The sequence below is a fragment of the Dipodomys merriami genome, unplaced genomic scaffold, assembly GCF_024711535.1.
Source record: "Dipodomys merriami isolate MVZ:Mamm:240054 unplaced genomic scaffold, mDipMer1.0.p SCAF_2, whole genome shotgun sequence".
In the NCBI taxonomy this organism is placed as follows: domain Eukaryota; kingdom Metazoa; phylum Chordata; class Mammalia; order Rodentia; family Heteromyidae; genus Dipodomys; species Dipodomys merriami.
The window spans coordinates 80,145,083-80,172,959 of record NW_027203381.1 but is presented as its reverse complement, the minus strand read 5'-3'; the positions used below and the strand labels follow the sequence as shown (position 1 = coordinate 80,172,959).

The 27,877-nt window shown below is 41.6% G+C and overlaps 1 protein-coding gene across 6 annotated transcripts; it reads right to left on the bottom strand.

The window, feature by feature from the left end:
* Positions 1–35: 35 nt before the first annotated feature.
* On the bottom strand, positions 36–23,244 carry Nepro (nucleolus and neural progenitor protein). 6 transcript variants are annotated; one of them, XM_070030237.1, is made up of 9 exons: positions 23,070–23,244; positions 21,313–21,467; positions 9,512–9,591; positions 8,818–8,946; positions 7,852–7,929; positions 6,008–6,372; positions 5,625–5,686; positions 3,550–3,809; positions 36–1,905 (listed from the first exon to the last, which is right to left on the bottom strand). In XM_070030237.1, exons 1-9 carry the CDS (start codon positions 23,173–23,175, stop codon positions 1,440–1,442), a joined length of 1,701 nt encoding a protein of 566 aa, XP_069886338.1. In that variant the 5' UTR covers positions 23,176–23,244; the 3' UTR covers positions 36–1,439. The 6 variants fall into 6 exon arrangements, with proteins under 6 accessions (XP_069886338.1, XP_069886340.1, XP_069886339.1 ...); XM_070030239.1 differs by having other exon boundaries at positions 21,313–21,420; positions 23,070–23,153; XM_070030238.1 differs by lacking the exon at positions 23,070–23,244 and adding an exon at positions 22,696–22,798.
* Positions 23,245–27,877: the final 4,633 nt, after the last annotated feature.

Genomic DNA, 27,877 nt, shown 5'->3' with positions numbered 1-27,877 from the left:
GTAGGCTTGTCACAAATAAAATTGTCAATGGCAAGTTGTGTTTATAAAGAAAAAAATGTTTATTTGAGCTTGTAGTCCATAGGCATTGCATGGCAAGAAACAGAATGCTACTATGTTATCACTGACCATGATTTAAGGCACAAAAATACCTACTGCCACTTGAAAACCATAGGGAAAGTGACTAGAGATTGAGGGCTCTGCATTACAACAGGCTTCAGAAAGCAGGGCACACATATAATCCCAGAATTTGGGAGGCTGAGGCAAGACACTTGAGTTCAAGGCCAGATGGGGTAGAAAGTGAAAAATGTCCTTAAAAACAAGGCGTCAGGGGACAAGCTAACAAAGGAAAACCAGCATTTATATATTAACTCTGGATTTTAGTCTACCCGCATCAAAATCACCTGGATTCCTTGTTAAATATGCATGAAAACTTCTGGCCCCATTCCCTGATCCATGGTTATTGACCTTTGCAAAAGGCTAGGAATCTGCCAGCCCACTAAGAGACTCAAAGTCTCCTATGAGAAAATGCAGAACACAGAAGAGCAAAGCAGAATAACAAATGGGGGAAAATATAGAGAAAATCACAAAGTAGCCTTTGAAAAAGATACTGCATCTACCAGAGTACCTTTTCTTTTACAATGTCTATTACGTGACAATATACAACTTAAGGCTATCATAGAAGCTTATGATCTTAATTCCAGTGGTTTGAAGATTTGAAAGGTACCTCTCACATTATTATTTAGAAATACATTAAGATCCTGTCATGACAATTGTACAAGCATCAACCTTTAGCACCAAATTTAAATATATGATTATTAGTCTTCTATCCCTGGGTACATTTTGTCACCTCTTATTATTTCAATTTGTTGCCTATTTAAGTTATCCTGTTGTATTTCACATTATCATAAAATTAAAAAAAACTCTTTTGGAAAACCCTAAAAACATCTTTATATACCATATGAAGTAAGTAAGGTGAAGAAATGAAGAGAAATAATGGTTGTGATCTGTTTCCTTTTGGTGGTCCATTCCAACACATAAAGACAGCAGAAGTGACATTGGCAGACCAATCTACAGTGGAGCAAATGAGACCAAAATCATAGTTTAGGGTGCTTCCTTGCCACTCCACCTTGGTCCCTTAAAACATGGAGGATTTTGCAAACTTAAGTCTTATTCTCTAGGAAATCAAAAACAATTCAAGTTTTCAAGGACCTATCAGCCTCAATCAAGAAATTCATGTTTCTCACAGGTAAGGCTTTGATGGACTTTTCATCGTTTAACACCTGGCACTCATAGTTTATTAAGTGGCACAAAGCTACTGCAAATGTTTATTGAGCTGAAGTGCCCTCCTATTTGATGCGCACAGACCTCAGTAGATCCTATTAAAACAGCAGAACACTGAATGAACCTGCCCACTAATTCTTAGTGTTCCATATGAACATTTAAACTCCCATTAAAGCAAAAATGTCATCAATGTCATCTGTTTCTTCAACAGTTCCTGACATACTGTGTTGGCTTATTTGAGTGTTTGTCCATGAATCAGTTTTGTTTTTGTTGTTTCCCATGAGATTTCTATGAACCTGTTTCTCCTTAGTCTGCATGATGGGATCTGGAAATCTGCTACTCAAGAGCTGCTTACTGCTGGAACAGAGATCAGTTCTCTGAACTGCAAGGTGTGAGCATCTCCACTTAGCATTGCTGTCCTTAGCAGTCTGTGGAGTCCCTTGAGAAAACTGCTCAATTTCCTTTAATAGAGTTGGCTGCAACTTTCTCTGTGGTTTCCTTTGTCTCCGTGAACATTTAGTCTGTGATCTTCTTTGTCTAAGATGCTTTGAAATGTTGACACCTGAGCCATGAAGAAGGCAGTTGCAGATGGATGTTTTTATGCACTCCAGTTTTTTTGGCAAACTAAAAGACAGAACAAATATCTGAGTTCATTATGATGAAAACGGGAAGAAGGAAAAAAAAAAAAGCACCTTCTCAAGCATGGTTAATGTGTGTGCCTTCTACCAACTTCCAACACAGAAAAGTACATAATTTATTTACAGGTCCTTTGTCTATACAATCAGAATCAACAAAATCAGAATCATGTAAAAAAAGTTTCAACCCAAATTTGTGTTTTCAGACTTCCCTCTGGTTTAGACTGCAGGCAAATGTGTCTCCATTTTTCCCTCAAAGGAGAGTAACTTCTCTACTGACCTACCCTTTGGTAGCTGACTGGTGAGGCAACTCTAGACTTTAGTATTTTGTAACACCTACAATGTGTCACAGTGTAACACAAATGGCAATGGAGAAAGCACAAATGAAAAGCTTTGCAGTGTATAATAATTCAGGTCTGGTAAGCAGCTTCATGATGTGGCAGGAAATGAACAAGAGAAAGTTATAAAAATGAAGAGGAGAGAGTTATAAAAGAATGAAAAGATGGCTTCTGGCTCAGATGAACTGATAGCCTTGAGCTACCAAAGTAGGATACATACTAAGTCATCTTCAGGCCTACAAAGTTCTGACCATTCTAGGTGTGTTGTACTTATCATACATTCATCACTATGATGGTCAAACTACCCACCCTACCTTCCTCCCTTCTAACTTAAAATAAAAAATTTAAAGAAGTTCATTATACTGAAATAATTACATGTTTCATTAAATGTCAAGTACTATACCTGACAGTATAAGCACACTAAATATAAACATTCAAAAAAATATAATAGTGCAAGAGCAAAACAGGCTAACAGGAGCACTGTATTTTGGGAGGTACAAACAAATGGCTAACTAGTAAACATGAGTTTATTATCCTTCTCAACTTTTAATCATTATCATCTCTGCCTCATCTACTCTGACTTCAAAGCCAATCTTGAACAGAATGCTTCTCTCCAGTGGCCCCAAGCACTTAGGAGATAATGTCCTCCATGGCTCTTGGAGAATATTTTTTGAAGGACACATGGACACAAACAGACTGTCTCTGTGAAGAGGAAAAGGATCGTTACACCATCTGTGTCTGGAATTGTCCTTGGCATCTGTTCCTTTTTTGTTAACAGTACTACCTACAACACCGAACACTTAGTTCTAAGTGTAAGACTCACAGGAGAAGAAGTAAATATGTGAGTGTAGCTCCTGTAAGACCTCAAACTTGACCCTGGTCCCAAGAGCCTAGGATGGGCCTTGCAGGCCACAGGCAGTAATGCCTGCTCTGCTCTCACACCCTCACCAGTTGCACGACACTGTCTATAGAAAAGCTGAACCTCCCTCTAGAGTGGGAGCCCTGAGGACTGCCTGTTCCTCACTTGTTCCCTGTGTTTTGTATACCACACATTCTCAGTGCTCTCTGCATAAATGAATAGGAAGAAGAAAAGAATAAATGAGTGAGGCCAATTAGCTGTTTACTTTTTCCTCCCAATGATATAGCTTTGACCACATAACAAAAGAAACAAGTGAAATTATAGTCTAAGTAAATCTCACCTGACGACTTAACATCTGGAGGATTGCCAGACATCACATTATAAGGAAACAAATCTATACTTTGTGCTAACCATGGAATTTTTGTAAAGTACTTACCTACAACCTTGAGCTTCCACATGTTTCAGCCGGTTACTTTTAAGAAGTTTGTTACCCAAATACATAGCCTGAACTTTCTGTTTTTTGCTTCGGCACCATGCAATTGCCATTTGGATTTCTTTAGAAAGTTGGGTGAAAGTTCTGGCCTCCCGAAACCTTTGCACAAAACGTCTGACTTGAGGAGTTGCTGTCACCTTCGGAGAAGGATGTTTGGTTGTCTTCAATTGGGATTGAGAATATTTAAACTCAGAGCTAGCCTCCTGAAAACGTAAGGAAAACATACAGCTTATGTACGTTACTGACTGGCAAGCACAGGACAAGACAGAAAGCTGACTCAAATCAAAATTTTAAGTCTTTTAAAAAGAAGGGAACTTTTTTGCTCATTCAGGTTTCCTTTTGTCTTAAAAAACAGTGTTTTATACATTGCTCGTAACATCCCTCTCCCTCTCCCCCTCCTACCCCTCACCTGTCCTAAGACAGGCTCCATCTGTCTTTTAACTAAATGTACACAGAAAATATAAATAGATATTCTAACACACATATTGAACATGTACATGAGAATGAAACTCCACAATTAAAAACTGATCAGAGCCTAATGGCAGAATAAATAAATCATTGATGGACACTTTAGCTCTTTATTACTGGATTATCACATTTGTTTTTTTACCTGTTTCTATCCCTCAGAAAACTCCCTTGGACCATGTTACTGCAAACATTTGAAGCCAGGGTGCCCCACATGGTAACCAGTAGAGCAGTTTTTAATGAACACAGGGTTAACATGTTAAAAATTCTGATTTATCTTAGCAAAATTTCCAATTCCACTTGAACTGCTCACTTTCTAACAAAGTATCTCTTTTTTTCTCTTCAATCCCTTCTTTTGTATTTTACTTTTATTAGTTCTCTATGAAAATGCACTACCTATCAAGTTCACTTCTATCCTCCATTCAAGGGTTACCTTCTTTTCAAATTCTCACACCAACAAGAACTTTAAGAAGTTGAAAATGTAAAAGTACAAGCCTATTAATATTTTGTTTGGTGATCACTAAAAGAAGTCTATGCTAAAAGGAAACTGAATACATTAGTGCCAACTGAAAATATAGCAGTGTTTACTCTTGATAAGAAGCTGACAGACCAGTATCAGGACTGGCTTGCTAACCAGCAAGTCGACAGGCTGTAGAAGTTTCAAGGACTACAGAGCATCACAGTTTTCCTTGGAGCACAGAATCATAAAAAGCTATATCCTTGAGACTGGTGTGATGGGATATAATCCCAGCTCGGCCACTTATTAGGTCCTAGACAAGTTTGGCCCACCTATGTATGCTTCAGTTTCTACAAGGAAATGTGAAGAGTAACACAAACATCTACTTCATAGAGAGCTTTTCTGTGGATTAATGACATAATACACATAAAGCTTTAGACTAATTCCAAGCTCAGAAAATGTCACTCCTCTCTTGGAACTTTTGAGTTATTAGAAAGAATCAAGAATTCTTAAGAAAAATGAAAAAAAAAATAACCCACAAAAGACAAAGCATGATAAAAGTAGTTACTGAGTGAAAACAGTTGGCACTGCATGCTTACCTTTAAGTCCAGAACAAACTGAATTTACAAGTACTAATTATTAATAAGAGGAATAGAAGCCCCATGTCAAATAAGGAGGATTACAAAAATGATGACAGCTACTAGTAACATTTAACACTAGTTAAATGCTTAAAATACTCTAGACTGCTGAATATTCTATATGCATTAAGATTTGCTTACAGGCCACACCTAGTACAAACTAAAGCCAGACAAGGTTTAAGCCATTTGTCTGACTACAAAGTCTATCTGTATTTTTAAAATGCAGAACAACCATCCTTACACTTGGTCTTATGGTCATTTTGAAATTCTATACAAACCCCTACAAAAACACTTAATTAGCTAGATAACATTAACAGAACCCCTGCTCTATTCAAAAGCACACAGAAATAAGAAGGTACCAGGCTTAGAGAAGTAAGATTCAATCCTTGTCCTTGGTAAGTAGCATCCTCTATAAATTAACAGGATTCAAAAACTGTATCAAATCCAGCCAGACAAACCTGAATAGCTTTGTTTCTTAGTTGTTTGCAGAAAGCCCTCACATCAAATCCTGATGAATTTTCTGGGGAGATGGAAAACAAAAATCACAAATACGAAACTTACACAAGCTATTTTCAAATCAACAAATTCTTAAGTTCATGACATTCATGCCAACTACTAAAAGAAATAAGGAGAATAAAATGAGCAAATAACTATAAAGGAACGATAGAAATCAGTAATTTTTTAAGTGCTCAAGCTTAAAAACAGATGTAATCACACCTCTCTAAAGATAACCAAAGTGGATTGACATTAAGATACTAGATTGCTTCCTGTTCCAAACATGATTATATCGTGCTTACAAAATTTTTAATTACAATATGTGCTATACATCAAAGCAAATTACCTTTAATAACTTTCTTACTCTTCTTTACTGGCTGTCCAAGGTCCACATTATCCTGAATATTAGCTTTCATTTGTTTAGATGTTTTGCAAATTTTAAGTGAAGTGTCTTCACCAGACTTTGGTAATTTTTCTTTTGTTAAAAATAGTTTATCTAGCAACTTATTTACTCCTTTACTCAAAAAAGCTTTAGGCATTTTTTTCTTAAAGATTTCAAGATAGGGCTGTCCTAGAAATTCAGCAATATTAGAAGGAAAAATGAAATTTTTGAAGTAAGGCATGGGTTGAATCTTAGAGATCTCCTGAAGCAATCCAAATAATGGCTCATATAAAGACATCAATCTTCTTAAAACAGCTTTGTACAGAACCCTACAAAGAAACAGAAGCTTATGAATTAGCTGGTAATTACAATTTGATTACATAATACACTATAAAATTCAAAACTTAAAATGGTTATCAAAGCTTTGCCAAGGCTGGACCCCCAAAAAACCCAAAATACAAAAAAACAAAAAGTCCTTGCAAACAGCCATTTCAGCCTAAGTATAAAATGTTACTCAAAAAAAAACTAACTCTGTGGGAGATGTATCAAAGAATACACATAAAAAAATTGTATGAGTGATTATCTAGAATTTTGGGGCACATTTCAATTTCTACACATTTTTCTGGTTTTGGACTTTTTAACATTTATTATTTTTGTAATAAATAAAAAACCTTTCATTATAGAAGAACAATGGCTTAATATTTTAAAATAATATGATGAGTAAGCCAGTATGATGGTACAAGTCTACAATGCTAACACTGAGGAAACTGAGGCAGAAGGATCATAAATTAAAGACCATCCTGGGCTACCAAGCAAGTCTATGTCTCAATTTTTTTTTTAATGTCATTAGATAGTATCATTTTATTAACTGTCAATGTCGGTTCAAATGTTACTACCTCTTATTCAGAGTAAAATAGCCAAGTGCCAGTGAGTGGCTCATACCTTTAATCCTAGCTACTCAGGAGGCTAAGACAAGAATTGAGGTTTAGAGCCAGTCCAAGCAGACAAACAGTAAAAAGCTGGAAGTGGAAGCATGGCTCAAGTGATAAAGCACTAGTTGTAAGCAAAGAAGCAAAGTGAGTATATGAGGCCCTGAATTCAAGCCCCAGAACCAGCATAAAAAGTAAACAACAACCAAAAAAAAGAATAATCACAACAAAAATAAGATTAGAAACATTTTCCAGCTATTCAGGTTAACACATTAAAGCACAGTTTTCAATCTCTGAAGGCAGAAATTTTCAGGTTTTTTACATCCAAATTTAAGAAAATAATCTAATTCCAAGTGGAATTATCTATCAATTATTACTACACATACACACACAAAATGATGTTTCTTTAGTTTACTAGTTTTATTACTGGTCTTTACATTGACTATGCCTCAAAACCCACCAGTTGTTTCTGGTGGACGAAAAGTCGACAGCACAGAAAAAGATCAAATTGTATTTATGATTTTCCATTACAAAGTAGATAGCAATCCAGGAAATCACCATTTTCAACACCTGCTACAATATAATTACTGTCAATTCTTTATCATTCCAGTTCCTAGATGCTAGAATGCATTTGCTAGGTTATTCAGTTTTCAGGCAATGGCTTCTGATGAGACGCCTACTTCTCTCACATTACCATCAGCACGTAGGCTCCTAACCTACCACTAGAAAACACGTCAAATGAAGAAAGGGAACCCCCCGCCCCCACCACACCATCAGTCTGTGGGGAAATATTAAATGAAACTATATGGAAATAAAGAAGAAAACCAGCTTGAAGTAGAGACAAAAAAGAAATGATTGATGTCTAAAATATGTACATACCATAATCTGCTTACCAGCCCAACCATCACAAGGTTTAAAATAATGAATTCTTCCAATCCTAGGTGTTTCACTGTCAAGCTGAAGAACCAATTTAAGGTGGGAAAACAAAACTACAGAGATCTAAGGTTTATAAGTTACAATTATGAAAGATATACACTGGAGTAAAAAGATTCCTCTTGAAAAATTCTTAAAACATGCTCCACTCGAATCATATAAAACTTAAAAAGAGCTGGGAGCCGGTGGCTCATGCTGTAATCCTAGCTACTCAGGAGGCTGGGATCTGAGGATCATGGTTCAAGCCAGCTGGCAGGATACTCTGCGAAACTCTTATCTCCAATAAACCATCAGAAAACCAGAAGTGGCGCTGTAGCTCAAGTGGTAGAGTGCTAGCCTTGAGCTAAAGAGCTGAGGGACAGCGCTCCAGCCAAGAGTTCAAACCCCACGACTGACCAAAAAAAAAAAAACTTAAAAAGTAACACACACTCTGCTAAAACTTCTGTTGTTAAATTTAACTTTTTAAGATTCAGAATTTCTAGCTGTCAAAGATCTTAGGATAGATAACAGAGGCTAGGTTAGTGACAAAGCCTCTGGCAATGTCTATATCCAACAATTATTGAGACAAGGAGGGCTAGAAGCAAGTTTTAAGAATCCTCACATGTGGGGCTGGGAAGGTGGCTCAGTGGTAGAGCGCTTGCCTTGCAAGCCTGAGGCCCTCAGTTCGATTCCTCAGCACCACGTAAGCAAAATGAAAAAAGCCAGAAGTGGCGCTGTGGCTCAAGTGGCTCTAGCCTTGAGCTGAAGAGCTGAGGGACAGCGCCCAGGCCCAGAGTTCAGGCCCCACAACTGGACCCAAAAAAGAATCCTCACATGTAATATCTGTAAGACCCCCCAGCTTTCAAAAAAATTCTGTTAGATATCCAAATAATTCCCACTCCCAAGAAGGAACTTCAGTAAACTGGAGGATACAGAAATGCCTTACAGCAGCAATCCAACAAGCGGAGTAACAACTTGCAGGCGCCCAAGACCTTCATCAACACCAACTCCACCACTGGTTGGCTGGGAATGGCACATGCTGTGGTAGTTACAGGCTTTTCTCTTAACAAAAATAGGAAAATACATTACTTTCATTTTTAAAAAAAGCATTTTGATAGATAGCAGTCAAATGAAAACCTGCTTTAAGCACAATATGAGGTAGTTATGCCAGTAACAACCCACCAGTTTTAATATAATCCACTGTGACCCAGATTTCAGTGATATATCAGTCTTTCTCACATACTTCTAGAGGTACCAAAACAGATACCCCTTATTAAAACAGAATTAACTGTTTGGCACTGGCACGCCTGTAATCCTAGCTACTCAGGACTGAGATCCGATGACTGCAGTTCAAAGCTAGCTGTAGCAGAAAGTCCTTGAGACTCTCACCTCCAATTAACCAGCAAAAACCTACAAATACAGCTGTGGCTCAAGTGGTAGAGCACAGGCCTTAAGTGAAAAGCTAGGGGATAGCAACGAGTTCAAGCCCCAGTACTGGCACAAAAAAAGTATATAAATAATACAAAATCTGTTCAATCCAAACACCAAAAAGAGAAAAACAAAAGGTAGGAAGAACACTACAGGATATCAGGTTCTTTGCCCTTATCAAAAGCAAAAGAATACCTACTTGGAAGAACACAACCCATACAGGTCTTCAATTGAGTCCACCAAATTCATGTTTTTCAAACGTTTTAAACATTGTTCAACCTAAAGAAAGAAGATCAGCTCAAATTAGTATATGGGTATTGTAGAGAGGGTCAGTGATATAATCAGGAAAGCAAAGGAACCAAACTTTCAAACTATGGAAACATGCAAAATACCAGAGATTACTCTTTTCATTTTAAGGATAAAGGAACCAATCAAAGAACAAGAAACAACAGACTTCTCAAATCAGGAAATGATTATGAAATTTAACTAGGCACAGTGGCTCATATCCCAGCTACTCAGGAGGCTGAGACCGGGAGGATCTCAGTTCAAAACCAGTCCTGGGAAAGTCTGTGAGATCCTTTTCTTAATCAATAGTTGGATGTAATGGTGTACAATTGTCATCTCAGGCTGGCAAGGACACAGAGTTGGAAGGGTTGCAGATCCAGGCCAACCTAGGCAAAAAAAGTTTCCAACAGTCTATCTCAATGGAAGAAGCAGGACATTGTGGTACAAAATAAGGGGTTCATGCCCAGACACAGGCTCAGGCAAAAAGTAAGATCCTATCTCAAAACAGCCAATGCAAAATGGGGCTGGAGTATGGCTGGCTTGCAGTAACATACCTGCCTAGGCACGTGGCCCTGAGTTCAAACCCCATTACCACAAAAAAGGGGGAAGGAAAAAAAGGAAATTACTATGTGCCAAAAAATTGTGTTTAATGGTAATAAAGGGAACCAAACAACTATAAAATATTGTAATCTCACTGAAGCCAAAAGTAATTTTTGTGTGTGTACCCGTCCTGGGGCTTCAACTCAGGGCCTGGACACGGCCCCTGAGCTTTTGTGCTCAAGGCTAGCAAACTACCACTTGAGCCACAGCTCCAGTTCTGGCTCGATGAGAAGCTCACAGACTTTTCTGCCAGGCTAGCTTAGAACAGTGATCCTGGGATCTCAGCCTATGACTAGCTAGGATTATAGGTGAGAGTCACCACCTCCTGGCTCCAACCATAATTTAAATAGTTAATCTGTTAATACAAAACAGTAAACTATTAACTAATAAATTTCAAGTCTATAAATATCACAGAGTAGAGGAAAATGACTTACTCTCTGGACATATATATACTGAACTCCTACTATATGCAAGGAAGGCTAGCATATGAGTGGCATATGAGTCAATTTCTAGTAATAAAACTAAGGCAATATACTAATTACCTAAACACTAAAACATTTTATTCAAAATTGCAACCTCTCCTATTTTTCTCCTTTATTACAGCCTGACACAAGATTGACCGATTTCCTTTCTCTCCAAAATATATTGGAAGCTCCTCATGAACGATATATTTTTTTTTTGGTTTGGGTTTTTTTTAACTGTATTTTTTTTGTCTTTTTTTTTTTTGGTACTGGGGATCAAACCCAGGACGTTGCACTTGCTAGGCAAGCGCTTTGCCACTGAGCTACATCCCAGCCCATGAACGATATATTTTATCCATAGTCTTCACAATTCTTTCACACTATACAAAACGCTGCACCTGTCAGAACTCACACACAATGACAGGCATGGGGTAGCACCCACATTTAAAAGGAAATAAAGATCTTAAAAGGGAACCAATTCTGGCAACTATAGCACCTTGCAAGAGTTCCCTATAGGCTACTAAAAATAAGATCTAAGCTATGGATTCTACAATTCTACCTTAACAACAGTTTTTAGAATAATTGATACAATAAATTTTAAATTCTCTGCAGCCAGTTCCTATCTTTTTCAATTTTTAAGTCTAGACACCATCCCTTAAGAGGTAAAGCACTTAGATATACAGTAAGTAAACTATGGTTCCCTTATGGTGCATGGTTCAAAAGAAGGAGGAAAAGAAAACCTGTCTTTAGCAAGGACAAGAGGAGACATGTAAGATTGCAAAGAAATCATTATACAGAACTGTCACATGAAAGAGAGAGAACTCAAGAATGTTTTTTGTATTCCAGTTAGGGCTTAAAGAGGACTTAACGCTAGTGGCCAACTTTTGAAAACACACACACACACACACACACACACACACACACACACACACACACACACACACACACACATACACACACACACCTCTTTTACAGCTCACACACCTCTTTTACAGCTCACACACCTCTTTTACAGCTCAGTTTAAGCAAGTTCTCTATAAACTGAAATGTTCAGCAGATAGACGGTGGCAGCAACTGCCGTAGCAGAACTCACATGACTCGTTCCCTACAGAGGATTTATAGGGAACACAAATATATAAACATACACAAAGACATAATGAGAGCACAATAGACTGTGTTAAATGCTGTGAGAAGTACAACGAGGAGGCCAGAAAGCAAAGTATCAAAGATGAGAAATCTGAATTCACTAATAATCAGAAAAATGAGACTGCCATAACATACATTCATGTTATATCTTGGAGAGGTCATCACTATCAGAAAGGTTGAAAATGAGATTTGGAAGATGTGAAGGCCTTTCACAGACAGATACCATAGAGGCCAGGCTGCTTAAAAATCCAGGACCAAATGAGCAAGAAACATACAGTTCAGCTTGGCTGGAATACATAATACCTGAAGATGCGAGAAGCTAAGATGAGATGAGCTAAGGAAGGCTAAAGAAGAGGTCACATCATAGTGGGTATTATAAGCCAAACTAAAAAGTTTAATCTTTATTTAAGACACCAATGGAGAAATCAAAGTTGTGCCAGAAGTCGTGGCTTAAGCTCATAATCCCAGCTACCTGGGAGGCAGAGATGGGGAGATCCAAGTTCAAAGATGATCCAGGCAAAAACTTACCCAGGAAAAAGAAGTTCATGAGACTCTATTTCACTCAATGGCTAGGTGCAATGGTGCATATCTGTCATCTCAGTCATGGGGGAAACAAAATGATTGGGCATGGTGCTGTATACCTGTCATCTTCCTCAACATAGGTAAGTAGAAGGATCAAAGCCCAGTTTGAGGAACAAAGAGACACCCTACCTTGAAAATAACAGAAAAAGGGCTGGATGCATGACTCAAGTGGTAGAGAACCTGCCTCACAAGCTCAAAGCTTGAGGTTCAATTCTCATACTGCTCAAAAAAAAAAAAGTTTCGGTCACCCCTGGACCAAGATGGCGACGGGGCAGTAGGGAAACGCCACAGCTCTCTCCAACCAAAAAGAGAGTTCGAGTTCCAACGCTTAATCTCCCCAAGAGACCGACAACAACAAAAAGACGAACACTCAGAGAAAAACCAGAGGCGGAGAATAACAAAAAAAGAAAGAGAGGAAAAGAAGAATTTCAAAACAGAGAAAAGCGAAGACCCCTCCCCCAACCTTTACTGGCCGCGCGGCAGTGCGCCAAGCCGCCGGCCAGCCGGCCCGGCGGGGGCTGTGGGAGCCCCAAGAGACACAGCAGAGACACAGGGGGCCGCTTTCAGAACATCAGGTACTGGTTTGCAGAACAGCAGATCGCCAGGAACAGAGAAACCTACCAGCCAGGAGTCTCCACGAGGATCCCACCCCCACCCCTCACTCTCCACCCGAGCAGAGAGGCTCCATCCCGCCAAAGCCGCTCGGCATCAGCAGAGTGACAAAAGGACCTGTCGGCAGACCACCCGGCCCGCCTGATCGCGATCACAACGATCCAGCACTCTCCACCTGAGCAGAGAGGTTCCATCCCGCCAAAGCCGCTCGGCGCGAGCAGCGCTGGCAAAGGGTCCTGTCTGCAGACCACCCGCCCGCCCGATCATGATCGCAACGACCCGGCGGGGTCACTCGGGCCCCAGAGGTACCGAGAAGAAGCTGCCTGAGCGTGGACACTCTTGACCCAACAGCTTCGACAGAGGCAGAGACAGAAAAGAATCACACAGAGCCACCACCGCCCAACCCAGCCCGGATTGCAACAACAACTGACGACCTACACCACACAGAAACAACCAGCTCCAGGGTGAGTACCCCACAGGGGAAGTTTATCCCTCAAGGGAGACCAGAGCTGGAGGGAATCCCCAGACCCTGACCTAGACTCCCTACCCCAGCACCCGGACCACAGGACCCACTAAAACTGGGAACTGTTTGAGAGCTCCACCAGCCCGTGGAGCACACTCAGCTGGCCAGGCTAGAGCAAGAGCACCCCTGGAAGGGAGCTTAAATGCCCAAGCCAGGAACAGCGCCCCTGGGTCAAGACTATCAACAGTAGAAGAAATTTGAACTGTGTCCCCCAGGCTGTATAACCTAGGTGGTATACACATCAGCACAGGCCTAACGAGTGCGCTCCAGGCTGCATAACCTAGGTGGTATACACATCAGCACAGGCCTAACAAGCGCGCTCCAGGCTGGGACCGGAACCAGGCCCGGGGATCCGGCGCCTGAACAACACAACCAACTCCTCCCAATTGAAGTAAAAAGCTGAGCATACGCCTCAACAGAGGGGAGAAAACCAGGAAACAACACTCCCCCGGGAAGCACGCCTGTGACAACAAAAGACCTGGAGGCCCAGGACAAGAGAAGCCCAAACCCCACCAAAACTCCACCCATATACCCTAGACTGGGAATTGGGCAACACAGGCTGCCAGCACCTGATAGTAAGCAGGAGCTCAGACTGTTAAGGCGGCTCAGCAATAGAGTGATAGTCTTGGATGTATGAGGCCCTGGATCTGATTCCTCAGCATCACAAAAGCAAAAAGGGTCAGAAGTGGTGCTGTGGCTCAAACAGTAGGGTGCCAGCCTTGAGCTGAAAAGCTGAGGGACAGCACCCAAACCTAGAGTTCAAGCCCACAACCAGCCCAAAACAAATAAACAAAAACACATCAGGAGCCCATAGCAGACTCCAGCATTTGGGAGAGTGCATCCAGAGCATCTGTTCTTCACAAGAGCACCCGTAGGAGCAAACACAAGCAGTCTAGGCTGCTCAACCCTTCCAAAGGCGGGAACTGCCAGCAATCTACAGCAGAGAGCTGAGAATCCTAAGTAAGTCAGAATAGCAGCTGGAAATAGGCTCCCAACAGAACCCAGATCAGGCACAGACTCTCTCCACCAATACAGAATCAGCAACCAAGCAAAGACAGACACACCAAAACAAAATTGAAGAGCAGTCTCCTGAACCTCCATGCGAAAATCACAGAGAAAAATCACAAGGTTTACTACCACCCAGGACAGCAAGCTCACCTCAAAAGCCAGCAGCCACACAGGGGAGAGCCCCAGTGGGAGCAAAGCAGGAATGGAAGACAAAGGCTACTTCCAAGGGTTGCTGGAGGCAATGACTCAAGAAATAAAGCGAGAAATTGATCAGAAATTGAAAGAGCACAAGGATGAACTATCCAAAGAGATACAGGGTATCAAACAAGAGATGCATGCAAAAATAGAAGCTGCACAAACCTCAGTAAGAAGTGAGATAAACGCCAAATTAGAGGTAATGCATACCTCATTGAGAGGTGAGATCAGTACTCTGAGAACCAACATTGAATCCATAAAGGGATCCATTTCCTCCATGCAAACCACAATAGAAGCCACTGTCAACAGAGTGAATGAAATGGAAGGTAGAGTGTCAGATACAGAAGACAGAATACACCAACTGGACCAAAAAGTGACAGATATGGAAAAATCACTCAAATTAAACCAAAGGGATATTCAAGAGCAAGCAGATAATGCTAAAAAATTTAACCTTCGCATAATTGGAGTGGACGAAGGTGAGGAATTCCAGAGCAAGGGAATGCAACACCTATTTAACAATATAATCAATGAAAATTTTCCCCACCTCAAAAATGACCATCTTAACTACATCACAAAAGCTTATCGAACACCCAACAAGCAAGACCCCAGGAGAAACACTTCTAGACACATTATAGTAAAAATGATAGATCTGAATAATAAGGAAACAATCCTGCATGCAGCAAAAATGAAGAAGGAGCTATACTACAATGGGAAAAAAATAAGAATTACTGCAGATCTCTCCACACAAACAATGAATGCAAGAAAAGCCTGGGAAAGCACCATACAAGCCCTGAGAGCCAATAACTGCCAACCCAGACTGATCTACCCGGCAAAGCTAGCATTCACATTTGATGGAGAACTGAAAACTTTTAATAGCAAAGAAAAACTAAATGAATACATAAACATTAAGCCAGCATTACAAAGAATTCTAAGAGGGGGGACACAACCTGAAGAAAGCAGCCAGGAACTGGGGCCTACCCCAAACAGGCATTACTCAAAGTCTAACTGAGCAAGCACAAGAGGAAAGGAAAAAAGAAAAACTTAGGAAAACGGAATGGCAGGGACAACAAGGCATCTCTCTATACTTTCTCTTAATATAAATGGGCTGAATTCGCCAATTAAAAGAAAACGAACTGAGGACTGGATAAGAAAACAAGACTCATCCATCTGTTGCCTTCAGGAGACCCACCTCTCAGCCAAACATACAAACAAACTCAGAGTGAAGGGGTGGAAAAGGATCTACCAATCAAACGCCCCCAGTAAGAAAGCAGGTGTAGCTATCCTGATATCTGACAAAATAAACTTTTCATTAAAATCAGTACAGAAAGACAAGGACGGACACTACATATTAATAAAGGGAACAATCCAAGAGGAGGATATAACCATCATCAACTTATATGCCCCAAATATTGGTGCACCCAGATATGTCAAACAAATGCTCTCAAACTTACAGAATAAAATAGATCCCAATATGATAATACTAGGAGACTTTAACACACCACTCTCACCAAAGGACAGGTCTACCAACCAGAGGATTGGCAAAGAAGCTACCGAATTAAGAGAGGCCATACTTCAAGCGGAATTAACTGACATCTACCGAGTATTTCACCCTAAAACAACACAGTACACATTCTTCTCAGCAGCTCACGGAACTTTCTCCAAAATAGACCATATCATAGTTCATGCAAGGAACTTAAGCAAATACAAAGGGATCGACATAATCCCCTGTATCCTATCTGACCACAGTGGAATCAAGCTAGCTCTCAATAACAAAGCATACCGCAGAAATTTATCCAATACATGGAAATTGAACAGCACACTCCTTAACAATGCCTGGATAACAGAAGAGATCAGAGAAGAAATAAAGCATTTCCTACAACTCAATGAGAATGAAAACACCTCACAAAGAAACTTGTGGGACACAGCAAAAGCAGTCCTGAGGGGCAAATTTATTGCCCTCAGTGCCCACATCAAGAGAATGGAGACAGACCAAGTAAATAATCTCATGTTGCAATTAAAACAGCTAGAAAAACAGGAAAAAATGGGACCTAAAGCTACTAGAAGAAGCCAGATAACCAAATTAAAAGCAGAGATTAACCAATTAGAAAATCAGAAAACCATAACCAAAATAAACCAAACAAAAAGCTGGTTCTTTGAAAAAATAAACAAAATTGATGGCCCACTGGCTAGATTAATTAAAAAAAGAAGAGAGGAAACCCATATTAATAGGATTAGGGATGCCACGGGAAACATCACAACACGTACCCAAGATATCCAAACAATTCTAACAGACTACTTTCAAAAGCTATACTCTCTAAAGGAAGAAAATCGGGCAGAAATGGATGCATTTTTAGAGAAATACAAGTTGCCCAAACTGAGCAAAGAAGAAGTTAACCAATTAAATAAGCCAATATCCTATAATGAGATACAGGAAGCTATCAAAAGTCTTCCAACAAAAAAAAGCCCAGGACCAGATGGATTCACAGCAGAATTCTATAAGACCTTTAAACAAGAACTAATACCCATACTCCTCAAGCTCTTCAGAGAAACAGAGAAGGAAGGAGCTATCCCAAACTCATTCTACGAAGCCAATATCACACTCATCCCCAAACCAGGCAAAGACCAACCAAAAAGGAGAATTACAGGCCAATCTCCTTGATGAACACAGATGCAAAGATCCTTAACAAGATTCTAGCTAACAGAATCCAGAAACACATAAAAAAAATAATTCACTATGACCAAGTAGGCTTCATCCCAGAGACACAGGGATGGTTTAACATACGTAAGTCAATAAATGTAATCCAACATCTCAACAGAGCCAAGGTCAAGAATCACATGATTATCGCTACAGATGCAGAAAAGGCCTTTGACAAAATTCAACATTCATTCATGCTAAAAGCTCTGGAGAAAATAGGAATAGAAGGAACATTTCTAAAAACAATAAAAGCCATTTATGACAGACCAATAGCCAATATTATACTTAATGGGGAAAAGCTACAACCAATTCTCCTAAAATCAGGAACTAGGCAAGGATGCCCACTGTCTCCACTCCTCTTCAATATAGTCCTAGAACCCTTAGCCAGGGCAATAAGGCAAGAAAAAGACATTAAAGGGATCCGCATAGGGAAAGAAGAAGTTAAACTATCCCTTTTTGCAGACGACATGATACTATACCTCCACGATCCCAAAAACTCCATCCCCAAACTCTTAGAAATCATAAATCACTTCGGCAAAATAGCAGGATACAAAATAAACCCACAAAAATCAGTTGCCTTCCTATACACTGATAATGTACAGGAAGAGAGGGAAATAAAGGGAGCAACCCCATTCACAATAACCTCCCGAAAAATAAAATATTTAGGAATTAACCTAACCAAAGATGTAAAAGAACTATTTAATGAGAACTATAAAAAGTTAAAGAAAGAAATTGCAGAAGACACTAGGAAATGGAAAGACCTGCCATGCTCCTGGATAGGCCGACTTAATATAGTAAAGATGGTAATACTTCCAAAACTAATATACAAATTCCACGCAATTCCTATTAAAATCCCAATGACGAACATCTCTGAAATACAGAAAACAGTCCAAAAATTCATATGGAACAACAAAAGACCTAGAATAGCCAAAACAATTCTAGGGGATAAAGACAATATGGGAGGGCTATCCATGCCGAACTTCAAACTCTACTACAGAGCTATAATAACAAAGACAGCATGGTACTGGCACAAAAACAGACCCGAAGACCAATGGAACAGAATAGAAGATCCAGAAATAAATCCACAGGCCTACAGCCAGCTGATATTCGACAAAGGAGCCAAAGACATACAATGGAAGAAACACAGCCTCTTCAACCGCTGGTGCTGGGAAAACTGGGCAGCCACATGCAGAAAACTAAAAGTGGACCCCAGCCTATCACCATGCACCAACATCAACTCAAAATGGATTAAAGACCTTAACATTAAACCTGAATCTCTGAAACTACTGCAGGACAGAGTAGGAGAGACACTTTAACTAATAGGCACAGGAAGGAACTTCCTGAACAGAGTCCCAGGGTCACAACAAATTGGAGAGAGACTCGACAACTACCTTAAAATAAAAAGCTTCTGCACAGATAAAGCTATCGCAACCAAGCTAGAAAGACAACCAACTAATTGGGAAAAAATATTTACCAGCAATATATCAGACAAGGGGTTAACATCCTGTATATACAGGGAACTCAAGAAACTAATCCCTCCCAAACCCAACAAACCAATTACTAAATGGGCAAGGGAACTAAAGAGGGACTTCCCAAATGAAGAAATAAAAATGGCAAAGAAACACATGAGGAAATGTTCATCATCCCTGGTGGTGAAGGAAATGCAAATAAAGACAACCCTGAGATACCACCTTACCCCAGTCAGAATGTCCCACATCCACAAATCAGCCAACGACAAATGCTGGAGGGGATGTGGAGAACGAGGAACGCTATTACACTGCTGGTGGGAATGTACACTCATACAACCACTTTGGAAAGCAGTCTGGAGGGTCCTTAGAAAGCTAAAGATTGACCTCCCTTACGACCCAGTCATACCACTTCTAGGCATCTACCCTGAACAACAGGAACCAATATACAAGGACACGTGCACCTCCATGTTTATTGCAGCACTGTTCGCAATAGCTAGGATATGGAAACAACCTAGATGCCCCACCACAGATGAATGGATCCAAAAATTGTGGTATCTATACACAATGGAATACTATGCAGCCATTAGAAATGACAAAATAATGGCATTTGCAGGGAAATGGATGGAGCTAGAAGGAATCATGTTGAGCGAGGTAAGCCAAGAACGAAGAGACAAACAGTACATGGTCTCCCTGATAAGTGGATGATGAATCCAAAATGTTAGGTGATATGACAAAACTAACAGGACTTAAGAAACAAAGAACTCCCACTCATCTGGTTGAACCACTACTAAATATCCCCATGCTGCTGATCACATATATGGTATATAACATATGAGCACCGTTATATATTACAGACTGTGATAGACAATTTGCTCCAGGAAAGTTAGAATGAACTTGTGACTTTAAATGAGCATCATTATTCCACAATACTGTGAATTTCCGGAAATTAAGTAATCACTTAATCACAATCAAAAAAAAAAAAAAAAAAGAACCTTGGGGAAGGGAGGGAGGGAGGGGATGGTAGGGGGAAAACAATGGAGGGGGTAACAATGTTCAAGAGGAAGTGGAAGTGTACTCATTGCCTCACTCATGTAACTGTAACCCTCTGTATAGTATCTTTACAATAAAAAAAATTAAAAAAAAAAAAAAGTTTCAGGATGGTGAACCAGGTTTTGGTGTATATATAATATGCCAGATTGTAAGAAAGACTACAGGACTATCAGGATAATAAGTTACTACGGGTTGGTAAAATTTAAACCATGAAAATGGCAGCCAGAAAGGCTGAGTGTATGACAACTGAACATAAAATAGCTCTGTATTTGGCAACTTGGTATTACATTAGAAGACGCAAGTAAAAGCTAACCTACAGAAGAAAATGTAAGAGAAGACCATGTTCCCAGATCTTTTTTTGATGGAGAAATCTTCATCTTTATTATATAAGTAATGAGAGTGAAACACTAACCAGAAAGCTTAAGTCTGTAGGTTACAGACAATACTGTCTTTTCACTCTTGTATACCTGCATCAAGCACAAAGCCTGGCCCAAAGTTTGTAAAAACAAACCTTGCACAGTGGCTGTCACATAATGGATAGTAAACTGGACTTCCATAAAAGAAGAATTAGAGAATTTATAAAGTGATTGATGAACAAGCACATAAGAAATTCAGCATGAGAAACTCTGCTATGATATAGTCCCTAAATTAGGGCTCAATTTTGCTTTAGGCTCCAAAAATTACATGAAACTACTTACTATGAAATAACTTAATATATGACCACTTAACATACTATTGTATAAAGCCCACTTTGTTCTTTTTAAAGTATGCATAAAAATTGTTTCTTGGGGCTAGGAAGGTGGCTCAGTGGTAGAGCGCTTGCCTTGCATGCCTGAGGCCCTGGGTTCGATTCCTCAGAAGTGCGGCTATGGCTCAAGTGGTAGAGCACTACCCTTGAGCTGAAGAGCTGAGGGACAGCGCCCAGGCCCACAATTCAGGCCCCACGACCAGACCCCCCCCCCAAAAAAAATGTTTCTTAATGGCACTTTGTCTTGATCAAATCAGTTCATCTTTGAACTTAGCAAAGGTGCTGATATTTATGTGTGTATATATAAAGGAGGGAGAGAGGGGGAAGGGGGAAAGAGGGAGGGGGGGAGAGATGGAGAGAGAGAGAGATTGATTACACATAATGAAACTTTTTAATTCCCCACAAGAAATGACTGGGAAGGGATCTAAACATACTTCCACTTGAACAAAATGAACAAAAATTGTTTTCTGAACTGGCTGAGAGTCCTCATGTAACCACAAACATAAATCACAAGTACTTTACTAAAATCTCCATAAATAACAAATAATAAATGTGTGTGATCTACATGTTCATCAGGTAACAAAGTATGGATGTGGATTACATGGTCCTCAGGGCTTCCTCCTCACCTGTTTGAGGGCAAGATGGGGCTTGTGATGGCCCATTCGGTTGTGATTGCTGTAAAGGACTGCGCATAACACATCTTCTTCTTGTTGTAAGGTTTGGCTCCTCAGTGACTGTGTGATGAGATGGCATTCTTTAATCACAGCTGCAATGCAAATGTCTAAAGCAAAGACATTTAATAAGACTTGGTATATATTTCTACATTCAGTACACTACATGAAGCATCTGTCCTTACTGACCTTAAAGGAATCACACAACAAATTAATGTAACAAGCCTCAAGTGTTCAAACATAATGAAGGTTTCTAAGTCTGAAGGACATTTGAAAATGATGACAAATGATCCTAACTTTGGGAAATCGTTGAGACTATCTGATAAACAGGAATATATCATTCACCTCACATTTTACCATGACTTAAGTAATCTTTCATATGAATACTTTTCAATCATTTGGAGCACCTCAATGTTGAGCACAAGCTACAAACCACTACATACATCTCTGATTCCTTCATTTTGTTCTTCATAAAAGAGAGATAGAATGGATAAATTCACAACTTTCAAAGTCAAAGGACCTGTGTGTTTATCCCTTTGTATCCCTGGATTTCACATCTATTAATTCAACCAACCTCAGATGAAAAATATCTTTAAACCAAACAGCATAATAACTATTATGGCACTTACAGGTGCCATAAGCAACCTGGGATGATTTAATATACAAAGGATGTGTGTAGGTTATATGCAAAAGCCATACCTAGTTATATAAGGGACTTGAGCAACAGCAGATTTTTGATATCCAAGGGGTTCCACATGCGGGGACAAGGGTTTTCAGAAAAGAAAAAAACCCCATGGCCCCTAGAAATTACATTCTTTGTTGAACAGCTGACTGAAGGCTGGTGACCAATGTTTCCTAATCTGAAAAGATGCTTAATATAGAATACAGCTATTGTACTGTGTATGGCTACAAGAGAGGCACCTAGACTATGGGTGGAAGAATTTCCTATCCCTTCTATTTTTCAGCTACACTGAGGAATGAGGAGTGAGCTGATGAATTTTCCATAATAGGAATACTGTTTAAAAAATTTTTTTTGAATGGCAAAACACAGTGTAACATAGATCCTTGCTAATTAAGTTGACAGTAAATTTTTAGTATTTAAATGTGATCATCAAATTTGCTTTAAGTACTTAATACTAACAACTGCTGTCATTTGAGCATTTTTCCTACCAAATAGTGTTCCAAACGCTTTACTTATGATACCAGCTCTTTCATTCCCCAACAGCCCTAAGAGATGGTCATCTTTATTCCCATGTGGAAGTGACCTGAAGTTACACCCCCCCCACACACACACACACAAGCTTCCCAAGGCAGTCCCCAAACAGCAACACCATCTACCTCAGTTCACAGATCTATCATTCCAGTGGAGGGTAAGGGAGGCCAATTCCATTTTACAATACGGAACCCAAGTTCCGGACGCCTGCGGTTTACGTCCGGAACGCTGGAGCAGAACTCCCAGGTCCCGGGGACAAACTCCCGCACTACACGTCCGGCAGACGCGGGCTGCATCCGGGTCCTCCGTCGCTCCTGCCAGGCCCCACGGCAGCTACGTGTACTCCCTGGGAACCAGGACCCTCAGCCCCCACCGGCGCCCCGCCGCCCGGCCCTTCCCAGCTGCCCCCAGATTCCGGAAGTCCCGCCCCGCTCCCACGTGCGCCGGCCCGAAGGCTCCTCGGGAAAAGTCGACCATTTGCGTCAAGCCTGTCACTCACTCAGGGCAGCTCCGGGGTCCCGTACTATCACTGTGCTGCGACACCCCGCCCTAGGGATCCTCACGCGGTTCCAAGGCTCCAGACCCGGCAGCAGCGCAGCAAACATCTTGCGAGGCGGGGAGGGAGAATGGGATGGGCGGAGCGGGGCTCCACTAGGCCTAGCGGCCTGGCGCGGGGAGGGAGGAAAGAAGGATGAGGAAGGGGCGGAGCTGGGCGAGACCAAGTGGAGCTCGAGAGGGGAGATGAGGGATAAGGGGCGGGGCTGGGCGAGACCAAGTGGAGCTCGAGAGGGGAGATGAGGGATAAGGGGCGGGGCTGGGCGAGACCAAGTGGCGCTCCAGAGGGGAGATGCGGGATAAGGGGCGGGGCTGGGCGAGACCAAGTGGAGCTCCAGAGGGGAGATGCGGGATAAGGGGCGGGGCGAGACCAAGTGGAGCTCCAGAGGGGAGATGAGGGATAAGGGGCGGGGCTGGGCGAGACCAAGTGGAGCTCCAGAGGGGAGATGAGGGATAAGGGGCGGGGCGAGACCAAGTGGAGCTCCAGAGGGGAGATGAGGGATAAGGGGCGGGGCTGGGCGAGACCAAGTGGCGCTCCAGAGGGGAGATGAGGGATAAGGGGCGGGGCGGGGCGAGACCAAGTGGCGCTCCAGAGGGGAGATGAGGGATAAGGGGCGGGGCTGGGCGAGACCAAGTGGCGCTCCAGAGGGGAGATGCGGGATAAGGGGCGGGGCGGGGCGTGACGAGACCAAGTGGAGTTCGAGAGGGGAGATGAGGGATAAGGGGCGGGGTGAGACCAATTGAAGGCGGGGAGACTGCCTGGAGTGGGCGGGGCGAGGCTGAGGCTGCGGGCGGGAGGCGGCCTTGGGGGGGGGGGGGCTGCACCCAATGTGGGATGTGGAGCCATCACCTACTGCAGTGACCTGGAAAGGCCTGTATGGTGATTCAGCCCCTCTTCCCTCCCCCCTTACCAGACTCTGACGGCCTGTTTAGATCCCTAGGTTTTCTTGAGGGTGTGGTGGGAGAGCTTAGAATCACTAAGGGTGGGGTGAAGAACTATTTTGTTTAAAATTCTCCCCCTGGCATTCTGAGGCACAACCCGATTTGAAACTACTCCAAGGCATTTTACAGATAAACGCAGGCCCAACCTGAGTCTCATGACCTTTCCTGCCATCTGGTTTCGAACCAGATCCTCAGATCTCGGCCTCCTGAGTAGCTAGGATTATAGATGTGGGCCACTAGTACCTAGCCCAGATGGGATTTTGGCATCTGATCTTTTCCGAGAGATCTGCTCTTGAGCAAACATTCATAGATGGCCTACAGTGACTCCATAATAGCGAAGCTATTCCTCCCAAAGAGCCGCACATAAAAGAAGAGCAAAGTATCTTGGTTGGATGAGAACACACATCCATTTAAAGGAGATTTCTGTGGCTGCATCCCTCGGATATGAGGAGGAATGAAAAAAAATACGATTAAAAAGGATTACACAAGGCATGGAGCTTGTAAGGAACATGGAAGATTTACTTTGAGTAATCAAAGAAGGCTCCTTCATACTTTGGTTATAGCAAAACCAAGACCTGTCAAAGAAAGCTGACCCTCACCACCACCAACCATTAGAATCCTAGGTAAAATGATATTGCAAAAAGCTTTCCTTCTGATAGTTCATTTATCCTCAGCCACACTGATCAGCTCCCTGTCCTGCCACAATATGGAGAGGGACAGTTAGTGGGTTTTAAAGACTACCATTGAATCGTTTTCCTAGGAAGTTGACTTAACTGACCCATATTCCTATGGGTAAAATGAAGATGATTATTAACTGCCATCTAGGTTATAGAGTGCCCAGCTTACTAACAAATATTTACTCTTAGTAGAAGTGAATTCTACTTTGAGCAAGTAGTCTGCTTATTCGTTCAGTATACCTTTTCAGATACTACTTCTTCCATCTGGACCCTATCTCTGAAGCAGTCACCCTTCCTCAGCTCCTGGGCTATCATCTTTGGTAATTCTTCACAAACATCTTAGCCTCATGCCAAAACTGTAGAGACCATTTTCATCATAACTTTATAGAGAGAACCCATTAATGAATTACTATTCATTAGTGTTTGTCTGTGTATTAATGAATCAACTTTCTGACTTGAAACAGCATAGTTACATGGTTGGGGGTGGAAGTTCAAAATCAGTCCTTTTTAAATAAAATTGGCAGGGCTGGCTCACTTAAGCTCTAGGGTAAAACTTATTTCCTTGCCTTGCTGGCTTTGCCACTGTAAGCATTATACCCACCTTTGGTCCTCAGCTCCACCCAGACTGAGCTCCTCCCAGCCCTGGAGTTCCCGCCATACAGCTGGCCCTTCCCTTTCTCCGCCTAGACCCATCTGAGCTCCCACCTACCTCACTACCCCAGACCCTCCTGCTACCTAGATAGTGGAGGATGCCATACGCCCCCTCTCTGGGGGAAATATGGCTCCTCTAATAAACCTAGTAATAATCTTGCTCTTATTCCTGCCTGCCTCTGCGTGGTCCCCTGGGATGGATGTGAAGGATCCTTTCAGCCACTGCGTTCATTCGGTGGCTCACTTCCTCATTCTCCATGTGGGAAGTCAGTCGATCACATAGAATCTTCGAATCCCCTCCCCTTTCTCACTTCCTACAGGAGATTTGTGGAGATAGAATCAAGTTCTTAGCAAAGAGATAGACTTGAAGGTCCACCTCCCATGGCTCATGATTTCAAAGGTTTCAGTGATGATTCAAAGGGTCCAACTGTGGCTACTTGTTTTGATCACTGTGTGCCTATGGTGAGGTAGAGTATCAGAGCAGAGGGGGTGAAGGGGAGCATATCACTGACCTCATGGTGGCTTGGAAGCAGAGACAGACACAATATGCTCTCCAGTGACCCACTTTTTCTAATTAAGCCCCACCTCCATAATTTTCCATCATTTCCAAATAATGCCATCAAATTATGAACCAATCAAGGGGTTGGTCAGGTTGATTAGATCAAGCCCTAATGCTACCATCAATGATTGGATCCACCTGGTGGATGGACACCTAGGCTTCAACACATGAGCCTTTGGATAGAGTGGGGGGAAAGGAAGAAAGGGGCGTGTTAATATTTGGTGTTCAAATCGTAACAGTGTGTTTAGGGCTGGGAAAGTGGTGCAGTAGTAGAGTGCTTGCATTGCATGCATGAGGCTCTGGGTTTGATTCCTCAGCACCACATAAACAGAAAAAGCTGGAAGTGGCGCTGTGGCTCAAGTGGTAGAGCGCTAGCCTTGAGCTGAAGAGCTGAGGGACAGTGGCCGGGCCTGGAGTTCAGGCCCCACGACCAACAACAGCAACATAACAGTGTGTTTGCCTGTATGTGTGTATAAGCATGTGTGCATGCATGAAGGATTCAGACACACAGACTTTTTTATTCTATGACCTGGTAAACTCAAGCTTCTAACTTTGTTCAGAGATGCTAGGACCTGGACTATGTTAAACACTTTCCTCAGTGGCTGTCATACCAATATGTACCACTAGAGGGCCCACTTATTCCTCCAATGTTGCCTAGCAACTGTTCAGCCCATGTCTTACAGCAGTTAGTTCAGGTTCCTGCTTTTAAACATTCCCAAAGCAACCCTAAGAAGTTCTAGAAGCACCCTGATGGTATTCTCAGAGATCTGTGCCCCCAATTCTGCATATTTCTTCCTCTAGAAGTCTAAATTCTCTAAACTCCTGAACTAACTTCTGTATTTCTCTAGCTCCAAGCTCTGGAACTGCTCTCACTTATCTCTGTGCTACCTCAGTGTTGTAGTTTTACATTTCAGCTCTTAAATATCTGTCATCTTAAAATTATCTATAGTGAAATGCTTAGTATTTATTCTGTTTTACTAAATAAAGGGTTTTTACTCAGATTTAGAGCCAGAAGTGGACCCAGGAAAATAACTCCTCAGTATGAGATTCTGTAGGTGGTTTTGCCACATCCTTAGTTTAGTCCCAGAAATGATCTTTTTCACTCAAGGGGCAATGGATTATGACAAGCCTATGGCATGTTGTGTCATCCTACTTAGCCACTGAGGTTGATCTTCAGAAGGCCAGGGGAAACCAGGTGATCTTCACAGTAGCAATGATGTTTCTTTTCTTTTTATTGTCTTGTTTTGGCCTGAACTCTGGGCCTGGGCACTGTCCTTCACCTTTTCAGCTCAAGGCCAGTGCTCTACCACTCGAGCCATAGCGCCACATCTGGCTTTTTTTGCTTATGTGGTTCTGAGGAATCGAACCCAGGGCCTCATGCATGCAAGGCAAGCACTCTACCACTGAGCCACCTTCCCAGCAATGATGTTTCTGAGTGTCCTGAGAGCCTAAGAAAATGGCACTCAACTCAAATCATAGAGAATCATATGTCTAAGACGGCCCTGGGTCAAAACTCAAATTTATGAACTACAAAATTAAAATTCAATTATACTGAGTTATAGAATCATGATTCTCATAATGACAGAACATTTGGTTGGTAATAAGAATTCTCTGAGCTTTTTAGTAGAGACCCTCTAGTTAGACTCAGGAGAGGATCGGAATCTTGCCAATGCCTAATCTCCTGTGCCTTGGACTTGTGTCAGAACCCTATTTTATAACCTCAAAATCTATGCCAGCTACTTTTCACTACCTCCAGCACATTGCCAAGAGTGAGATCTTAGTTTGATCCAGGGAGCAAGCACAAAGTTTGGCATGGAAGGATTATAGTTCATACTCCAGAATAATTGTAAAATGCTGTTCATTTTTGGTAACAGAATTGAGCTTATTAGACCACAAAGGATGGGATATAAATACTAAACTAAA